This window comes from Myotis davidii, unplaced genomic scaffold (assembly GCF_000327345.1).
Source record: "Myotis davidii unplaced genomic scaffold, ASM32734v1 scaffold46, whole genome shotgun sequence".
Lineage (NCBI taxonomy): Eukaryota > Metazoa > Chordata > Mammalia > Chiroptera > Vespertilionidae > Myotis > Myotis davidii.
The window spans coordinates 4,490,859-4,500,977 of NW_006383006.1; the positions used below are offsets into that span (position 1 = coordinate 4,490,859).

Here is a 10,119-nt window from a genome sequence, read left to right on the forward strand (position 1 = left end):
ACACAGCCTAGCCTCAGGCAGTGGGTGTCAGAAGCCCTTGCACATCTTCCTGGCTTGGGGCATTTCCTCCAGGGACACACGGGTGCCCTGGGCTCCCCCTTCACAAGAAAACAGGATAGCAAAGAAACTGCTGCCAGGCCAACTGAAAGCTGGACAGACCACATGCTCACTGAGGTTAGCGCATCAGGAGCCTACCCAGTTCTGTCCAAGCGCCGTGTATCTTCCAAGGTAGGAAGTAAATCAGGCCAACTGAAGGTCACTCTGGCTCCAGACAACTGCCATACCAGAGAGGCTTCTGGGCAACCAGGCTGCTGAAGAGCTGAGAACAGCCACTTTCATTTTGGGAGCAAGTAGGACTAAGAGAAAGGAGAGAAAGCAAAAGAGAGGCTCTCATGGATTTTCAAAACACGACTTTGAGAGTTGCCACTCAGGATGCAATCTGTGGACTAAATCTGATCCTCTTGTTAAAACGGCATAAAATTTATTTACAAATATCTGTACAGTTTGTGTGACAGGTCAGGATTTCACAACAGAAACAAAGAAAACAAAAGCATTCTTTTTCAAGGGAAGTTGCAGGTGTAGACTTTCCCTGCACCTGTCAGAAGCAAGACAGACAAACAGACCTATACATCATGAGTTAGGCATATGGACACTGGCCTTTTTGCTTCTTGGAAGGAAGTGAAAAATGTATAAAACAGCCTTAGGTACTGCACCCATCAACACTGAAACCACATTGTGGGGGGTAGGGGTGGGGTGTGGAGCAGGGGGGCCCTGCAGCAATTTCCCAGCACAAGAAAACAAGAAATACTGTGAACCACCAAGAAGCCCAGCTGATTCTATAATTTCATGTCTTATGCCTGGGTAGGATTTCAGTTCCAAGGCCCTGCCTCAGTTGAGACTGGAGCCAAGTCCTCAGTCTTGATTGCAATCACCAAGTAGGCTACTCAGTGATGAGTTAACTTTCGGTCTTCTTTGGTTGGCTTTTCTCCCTGCTATTTTGGCGTCTCAGAACGAAAGTTTCAGCAGCTGCATGTGGGGAGGTAGTGGTTAAGTGGCTACAGTGTGATGCAGTTTTAATAAAAATTTTATTACACAGCCATAAATGTAATTGACACTTCTCCAAAATCCAAATGATATTAAATACAGGTCTACATGGTGAATCAGAATGATTCCAGCAAATTCTATGGATTCTATAATTTCATGTCTTTTAAAACCAGGAAAGAGAAATAAGTCCAAGTCAGTCATGATCGGAGAGGTCCCAGCAGCCTCCGGGACTCTGCTGGAGTTCAGGCAACATTTAACAGTCTGTGATTCCACATTTATACAATAGTCTATAAAGGGTTCCGGTCAATGGACTATTCAAGTATATATGATTTTAATGAGTCCATCACCACTCCTTTGCCCAACTGAACTGTGTCACAGCTACCACATAGCTGTGTTACAGTTATATTTATCAATTTTACAGTCACAATACTTTTTAAAAACCATTCATTACTGCATTTTTTAAAATAAAAAAGTGTAAACTAAGTTAAAGCAATGCTGAGGCTCTACTAAACCCAGAGGAGTTATTAGCAAGTTCATTTTTATGTTTAAATACAACTTAACTCCATGATTTCCCATCACCCCACGTCCTTAAAGAACAGTAGAGAAGAAATACAAAGCAGAGCTTCTAGCTAGATTTCCTCTCGCTCTCATGGGAATCAGCAGCGCTCAGCTGTTTCTTTAGCTTAGTTCTTGGTATATATAGTCAGCTGTACTTTGTTCTGAAAAGATTTGTTAAATGCCACTTTTATTTACACTTGGAGCTTTACACCTGAGAATGATTATCAAGCAGTCAGCTTATCTCTTTTCAAACATTTCATAAAGACATACACACTTCTTTGCTGGCTTCACCCTAGCTGCACAATATATATATGTATACACACACACATATATATATGTATATACACACACAAAACTGCACATGCTTGTAACATTTGCAATCTAAATCTTTTTGTGTTCTTTCTCGCCACATCATGTTAAATACTTTCTCTTAAAAACAAAATATTATTCTTACTGAAAGAGCAAAACAGAATCACTAGAAAGATACAAGTACATGGGGTGGGAAAAGATTCCCTCTACGCTCAGGCAAGAAGCTGTGTTCTGTACCCATGGGATGAGCAAGACACCTGCACTGCCCTCCCTGGGACTTGGCTGTGGGCTTCCCTCCCACCTGCCAGGACACAGACTAGAGGGAAGGGGCCACACTGGGGAGTTTTCTTCAAGGAGGTGATGAGGAAGAGGAGGTGGGGAAGGGAAGTTACACAGCTACAGCAGTCAGGCCTGTTTATTAAGAAGAATCACATTTAATGAGTTTCTTTCTTGCAGTTTCAGATGCTCCAGTACAGCTGAAAAAAATCTGAAACAGCTATAGACCCATGACAGACTGATACAAAGAGTACTGCATTTTTAAAAAATGATAAAAAAATCCACACTTGCAGACAGACACACACACACACACACACACACACACACACACACACTCTCACTCACTCAAATAGACACCCTTCCCTCCCCACAAATGTACACTTTTTGGAAACTAAATTGATTTTGAAAACCCCTCTTCCACAGAGATGGGAAGAAGAGTAAGATGAGGAGAGAGGACGGAGGACTGTAGGTGCCCAGAACCCATTCCCTCCACCAGGGCCAGGTTCCAAATGTTCAATGTTTGGATTCCAGGCAATCCAGGAGGAGACTGCCCAGTGCTGCTGCTATCACCACCAGGGGCTCCAGCAAGAATCCCAGCTTCACGGTAATACTGAACGCGTGCAGAGTGGCCAATGAACTGTGCTGGTTTAAAAAAAAAAAAAGGCAAACACAAGTCTAAAGACATGGATAAAGCCCAAGAGAGCCCAGGTCCACACTGGGTGAGGCCTGGAGGTGGGAGGGTTGATGGAAGATGGTGCAGACAAGGGAAGTCTATACAGCAAATGGTTTATATTACAGATGACTGGCAGTTTAGAGTCTCTTCCCAGTTTCTACTGCTGCTCCAGCCCAAAGAGGGCACAAAAAGGAAGAGGAAAGGCGGGACACTGATGGGCATGCAGGGTCAGAAGCAGCAGGCTGGGTGAGCTCAAATAAGCCCCCGTCGCTTTTTGTAGTCTTCCAAGTTCAGAGATCTCCTTGGAGCCCCATCCTTGGCTGGTGGAGCCTTGGAGGTGATGGCCAAAGCCTTTGATTCTATGAGAAAGAAGAGCAAATTGGCAGCTGAGGCACCTAAAAGTAGTGCTTTACGCCTTCGGGTAGCCTTCCTGCATGTCCCTATTCCCTCTCAAAACATGCCTGCAGCCTCTATAAATACTGAGGAGCAGAACCCCCATTTCTTCCCTAAATCAGGCTGCCTTACAGGCCGAGAGGGCCATGGAGCTATCTGGTCCTTGGCCATTACCACTCCCCACCCTCACCTACCTGAGCTGGGAACTTGTAAATCAATCTTCACATCAAAATCATGTACTTTGAACAAGTCTTCTGAGAGGTCACTGGCTGACTTAGAATTCAAATCTTTATCCTTTCCCTGACCCTGCAATGTGAAGAGAAAAACTAATTAGAAAAGCATAAATGTAAGTGGACTTCAAGCAGCACTAATGGTAAAAGCTCTTGCTCAAGTTTATTAGATCTTCCTACTAAGGCTCTTTTCTGATTCCTTGTCTCAGGACAGGAGGCCACAGACAAAGAGGTTTTTTTTCTGAAGCTTAAAAGCAAAGAGGAGAGGGCAGGCTCATGCCTATGGTGTGAGGGTAGAAAGACAGGCCTTCTGACCTAAGATTTCAGGAATTCCTGGTAGTTTGGGCTCGACAGGAAAAGATCTAACTTAGGCAGAAAAGTAGTTCTCTTTCGGGCAGTCCTCAGTTTAGATTTTCAGTTTTCAAAGAGCTTTCACTTTCATCATTGTCTGATCCTCATAGGTCATATGCTCCTCCTAATTTTCCTGTGAGGTAGGCAGGGTATAAGTATTATACCCATTGTACATAAGAGAAAAGTGGATCAGAGGACTAGATGTCAGTTGCCTAAAGCCACAGTGAAAGCCTTAGTTAAGAAGTGGTGCCCTGACTGGTTTGGCTCAGTGGATAGAACGTCGGCCTGCAGACTGAAGGGTCCCAGGTTCGATTCCAGCCAAGGGCATGTACCTTGGTTGCAGGCACATCCAGTGGGGGGTGTGCAGGAGGCAGCTGATCGATGTTTCTAACTCTCTATCCCTTTCCTCTCTGTGAAAAATCAATAAAGTATATTTAAAAAAAAAAAAAAAAAGAAGTGGTGCTGGGTTAGAATTTAAGTTATCTGACCAAAGTTCAGCAGCTGTTTTCCACATCTGTACATAACTGGGATGGAGAAAGGACGGTCAGCGGGACTTCAGGTTCCTCCAGATGGGAAAATCAAGTCCAAACTAGGCCAGGGGAGGCAGTGCTGCACTCACCTTGCTCATTTCCTTTGGAGCATCTGGTAACACTCCAGAACCATACTTTGCATTCAGCTGGGCCAAGATGGCAGCTTGAACAGCTGGGTCTCTGGACTGAGAGAGGAAAATAAGATTGTTCAACACTCGGACAGTCCTACTGAGATTCTTTCCCATCTACCACCATTAACATCACAATCACCACAGGGGTCCCATCAGCAGCTTAGTGGGGTTTTCCTCAAGGCAGCAAAAAGCTTTGAAGCCACGCCCAGTCTAGCCAGCTCTAGATGGGTGACCCAGCCTACACATTTCTAATGTCTGTGGCACAGGGTGGTTTAGTCCGTAGGTTTCTATAAATCTATGCCAGGCTTTTACCACTTGGACATCCTATAGCAAGATAAAAAAAAGAAGTATCCAGACCCAAGAGTTTGAGGCAAGCAAATCCCACTAAGACATTATTTTTAACTTCGTTATTAATCTCCTAATGCAGCGGGCGGCAAACCGTGGCTCGTGAGCCACATGCGGCTCTTTGGCCCTGTGGCATGGGCCACGAAGTTTCTATCGCACTGCACGTGCACGCCCACACATGGTATTTTGTGGAAGAGCCACATTCAAGGGGCCAGTTTGCCGACTACTGTCCTAATGGAACTCATTTTATGTCCCAGAATGTAGGTCCTGAGTAAAAACGTCCTCTTTAGGCACTCACATTAGAAACGATGGTAGGTTTGCATTGCCGTCTGGTAAAGGGATCCATCTGTTGGTTTTTCATGTTGTGACTTTCAGCCTGAAACAGAAAGCATGCATTACAGAACGGTGTCTCCTCTCCCCTCCTCTCATCATGAGCTCACATATAAATAAAAGTCTTTGCAAGGGCCTGAAAAAGTCAAAGCTGTCTATCCCTCTTTTCCCCTCAAGAATACCAAAGTAGACATGGGGACAACCACCTAAGGAACAAAACTGGAAACAGATAAATACCTGTGGAAGAATCTAAGGATGGGGAGGGGTAAGACATAGAAGAAGACTGCTGCTTTTCACTATAAATTAATAAACTGAATGGGTGTATGTATGCATACGTACAAAGTACATATGTCTTAAGTGAACACATTATTGCAATAATTTAAAAAATAAACCCAAGCAAGATGTAGAGAGGATTTCATATCATTTTACTAACTGAAATTATGTTCAATGATCCAGATAAAGTTGTCTTACTCACCACAAGGGCCTTCTCAGACTCCACAATATTCCATTCCCGGTTCCGCTGGTTGATGTAACTAAGGGTGAAGAAGAGGAATGAGTCAGTGGGCTGTGAAGCGAGGAAGGGAACCACTGAGTTGACCTCAGAGAGGTGAGGAGCCAGTGCAGCACAGCGTGTACAAGGCCACAGGCTCACCTGATCACTGTGGCAAGGTTTGTGGACCAAGGATAGGAACCCAATCAAAACAGGCTCTGTAACACACCTAATAGCAGATATGTTCTTGGTCCGCTGGCGGTCCAGGGCCTCTGCCCGCTCCTCCAGCTCATTCAGCTGGTCTTGGATTTGTTTGGCTTTGTCCTGATCCCCCAGGTCCTCTGCCATGGCCTGCACAGGGAGGAAAGTGTGTGATTTTGGCTACAGTTTGTATCATGTGTCCCCTGACTTCCCGCACAGGCAAGCTACCTCACGATATGAACAAATGACAGGAGGTGTGAAATAACACTTAGAACTTATAGTAGTAACACGTTCCCATACAGCTACCTGGCTCTGGGCCCCTGCTAGCGTTAACGCCAGAACGCAGGCCCTATATGTCTCACTCACTAAACAAGGCTCCCCTATCCTGATGTGAAGAATGGAAACCACCTACTGCAGCTGGGCGTGGCAATACAATCCATCTGTTCAGACCTAGACTGATACTACCCTAGGGTCTATCTGATCACACATGAAACTGAAGTGATTAGAAAGTAAGAAGAAAAGAACAAGCAAGATCAGCTTCAGTTTATAGAAAGGAAAATCCTGCCTCTGCTGACTCGCCAGGGGGAACAAGTCTGATTCTCACGTAGCCTCAGAGGACAAGGAAAGGGTCTGAGAGCAAGTCCTTACCTTTTCCTTTAGCAGCTGAGTCTTCTTCATGGCATAGTTAGGCGGAGCTTTCCTGAACCTTTCTTTCTCTTTTACAATCTGTACCAGAGAGGAGATACCAGCAGTGAGGTATTCCTAAACTATTTTTGGAGAGGCTAAGTGAGCCCATTTTGGAGGCAAGCAGCTAGTTAAAGGGGGGCTGCTCTTCCTACAGCAGTGTCATGCCCCAGAGAGAGCGAGTTCATTCCAAGGGATACTATGCTGCTTCCGGGGTCACGGAGATTCTTCTGGGACAGTCTGAAGGAACATGCACCAATAAACAGCAGCAGCCCAGAGGCCTGGTACTGTAAGGCTAGCCACTGTCCAAGAGAACAGAGATCAAAAAATTTTACCAAAATATTTTGGAGGAAAAAAAACTCTTGAAGGACCAACCCTAGCAGAATACAGATCCCTGAATCCTGAATACACTTCTATAGTCTAGAGCTTCAAATGAGAATGTATAGAAAACACTGATAAACTATAAATAGTAAGAGAGCAGTATCAGCATTCCCTCAGCCTCATCAATAACAGCACAGCTAAAAACACCAAGACGTAAGGAAGGGAGCCCTAGCCAGCTTGGCTCAGTGGCTAGAGCGTCGGCCTGCAGACTGAAGGGTCCCAGGTTGGATTCCGGTCAAAGGCATGTACCTCGGTTGCAGACTCCTCCCTAGCCCGGGCCCTCACCGGGGCCCCTGCAGGAGGCACCCAATTGATGCATTTCTCTTACATCAATATCTCTGTCTCTCCCTCTCTCTTCCACGCTCTCTAAAAATCAATGGAAAATATCCTTGGGTGAGGATTAAAAAAAATGATGCAAGGAGGGAAAAGTCATGCTCTCCTCTAACACTGGTTCTTGATGAACCGCTAGGCTCTGAAGTATCAGTTTTCTTACCTCTTCAATGTCTTGATCATTAAATTTATAATTAAGAGCTTCTTTAATAGATAATTCCTTCTTATTGATTTCATCTAGAGTGGGCAACTGCATGCCAGCAGAAAACATCTGGACCAAAACATGATAAAAGGTTATATAATAAGTGATTTTGGAAAGGAACGCTGTAACCGTTTTCAGGAACAGCTAGGTGTTGTCTGCCCACTTACCGCTTCTTTCCACTTCATGAATTCGCTTTCAGTGAATTCTTGGTTTGAGACAAACTCTAGGCGGAATACCCGTTGGTCATTGCCATGCCTACATAAGAAAGAGACAGCATCTCCAAGAATATGTTGACAAGTACCAGCAAAGCAACCCTACCGGACTGTGTACCATCTATATCTGTGGTTCTCAATCCTGGCTACACTTTAGCATCATCAAGACTTAGAAAAATTCCAGTGTCCAAGCACCTGTGTAGATAAACTGAGTAAGAATCTGGGAGTAGGAACCAGGCACTGAAATGAACAAACAAACAAAGCTCCCAGGTTGTTCCAATGTGCAGCCAAGAGTAAGAATCAGCCCAGCCGGCTGCCTCTGGCTGAGTCTGACCTATGAACCGGGAGGTTTGTGGTTTGATTCCAAGTCAGGGCCCATGCCTGGGTTGCAGGCTTGATCACCAGTAGGGGGCATGCAGGAGGCAATTGATCAAGGATTCTCTCTCATCACTGATGTCTCTCTCTCTCTCTCTCTCTGAAATCAATAAAAATTTAAAATAAATTTAAAAAAAGAAAGCTATGGACTTGGCCTGGTACTTCAAAAGTCCATTTATAATAAAATTTGTCACAGTCAATTAGCCTCCAGAATATGAGATACCATGGATATATTCCCTGGAGAGGAAGAACTCTGTCTTTCTACTGACCCCTGTGCTGACAAAGTTAAGTGAATCAGTGCCATTCTCCTAGAGCAGTGGTCCTCAACCTTCTGGCCCTTTAAATACAGTTCCTCATGTTGTGACCCAACCATAAAATTATTTTCGTTGTTACTTCATAACTGTAATGTTGCTACTGTTATGAATCACAATGTAAATATCTGATATGCAGGATGGTCTTAGGCGACCCCTTTGAAAGGGTCGTTCGACCGCCAAAGGGGTCGCAACCCACAGGTTGAGAACTGCTGTCCTAGAGACAGCCACTCGCTGCACATCATGGCCACTGCCCTCGCCAATTGGTTCTTTTCAAACAGAGCAATGGAGATAATGGGGATGGGAGAAGGAATGGGGAGGACTTGTAGAGAGCAAGTTAGACCATGGCAGAGCAATGTCTGTGACCTCCTATTTGCAGTGGTCCTGGCAAACTGCGTCTGTACCAATGTGGGGCTTTAGAATCTTCAGGAGCCAAGAGGGCAGGGATGTGTGTGTGTATTTTGCTGTCACTGCTATCCTGATACTCAGAACAATGGCACAGAGCAGACATTCAGTAAGTATCACGTTACCGAAGAGGAAACTAAGTCCAGAAAGGGGACCTGACTTGTCAAAGACCAGGGTAGTTAGTGCCAGTGCCACGTCCAGAAAGCAAGCCTCCTGACCATGCTCGGGAAACGCTTGTTGGGCTCTGCGAGGAGGTGGTCTTACAACCTGACTTTCTACTTCTACATGTCCTACCACTTCGTATTTCTGATTTCCCCTAGGAGAGACATAGATCCTACTTTCTCTCCAGGCAACAGCATAATAAAAGTCCCAGAAAACCACCACAGTGGGAGAGAATAACAGCCCACACCGGCAGTGCCTGTTTGCAATGGGAGCGGAAGTGGCCACACAGAAACACCCCTCCTACCGTAGCTGTAGCCCTTTGTTTGTTCTGGTGCCACCAAGCTGGTAAACCTTGGCGGTTTCCACAACACCCGTGATCTCAGCAACCTAAGAGAAAGGACAGAGACAATATTCAAAACAGAGTCAGCTCTCCACACACTCTCCCTTTGGCTCTATCTGCCGACTGCAGACGGGTGACCCTGCACTGAGAGGAGTCCACAGCTGAAAGGTGTCCTCGGCACCTTTCTCAGGTTTAGAACTGATGGCCAAACACCAGGAGCCCCGTGTGCAGAGTAAGCAAGCACCAGGGGAGGAGGCAGTTAACCTGTGCGGCTCATGAGAAGCTTCCCCTCCAACTTAATCCTACCTATTGGGGGAGGTACTTGGAATTCCAGAGGTCAGTTTTATCAAATATAAAGATCATGGAGGTCAGTTCCCACTGCCAAGCTTTCCAGGGTAAGATATGGTAAGACCATACAACCCAGAACAAGTGGGACTAGAAGAGTGACACATTTATGCAGTATCTCTTAGAAAGTAATTATATTTAAAACATGGATAACTGTCCAAGGAAAGAAACACCAACCCGGTAAACTGGTTTGCTGTTGTGGTTTCCAATGCCAATCCGTACAAAACATCCTGTGACAGTTTTAGCAAAGAAGGGCATATGACACCAACGTTCCAGCTTATGCCGTGATAATCGAACCCGATTCAGTTCTTCGGGTAAGGACACTGGTTGTGATTTCGGAGGGATCTCTTCTTTCCTGTGAGGAACGAAGGGCACTGGGAAAAGTGTTCATCATAAAAACTGATCCAGATAAAACTTAACAAAGTCAAAGTACATGTGATGAAGGCAGTGGGAGAAATAAATGAGCCGACAGGAAAGAGTAGTCACAGAATCCTGTTATTAACCAGTAGTG

At 45.2% G+C, this 10,119-nt stretch overlaps 1 protein-coding gene across 2 annotated transcripts in view; it reads right to left on the bottom strand.

The window, feature by feature from the left end:
* Nucleotides 1–464: 464 nt before the first annotated feature.
* RTF1 (RTF1 homolog, Paf1/RNA polymerase II complex component) overlaps nt 465–10,119 on the bottom strand; it is a 64,265-nt gene continuing 54,610 nt past the window's right edge. For both annotated transcript variants that reach the window (XM_006778071.2, XM_006778072.2), the window contains exons 8-18: nt 9,786–9,963; nt 9,228–9,310; nt 7,626–7,713; nt 7,420–7,527; nt 6,510–6,587; nt 5,890–6,011; nt 5,646–5,703; nt 5,139–5,216; nt 4,454–4,549; nt 3,448–3,559; nt 465–3,219 (exon numbers count right to left, since the gene is read on the bottom strand). In XM_006778071.2, coding sequence (XP_006778134.1) covers nt 3,113–3,219; nt 3,448–3,559; nt 4,454–4,549; nt 5,139–5,216; nt 5,646–5,703; nt 5,890–6,011; nt 6,510–6,587; nt 7,420–7,527; nt 7,626–7,713; nt 9,228–9,310; nt 9,786–9,963 — 1,108 coding nt within the window. In that variant the 3' untranslated portion in view covers nt 465–3,112. The remainder of the gene's footprint in view (nt 3,220–3,447; nt 3,560–4,453; nt 4,550–5,138; nt 5,217–5,645; nt 5,704–5,889; nt 6,012–6,509; nt 6,588–7,419; nt 7,528–7,625; nt 7,714–9,227; nt 9,311–9,785; nt 9,964–10,119) is intronic.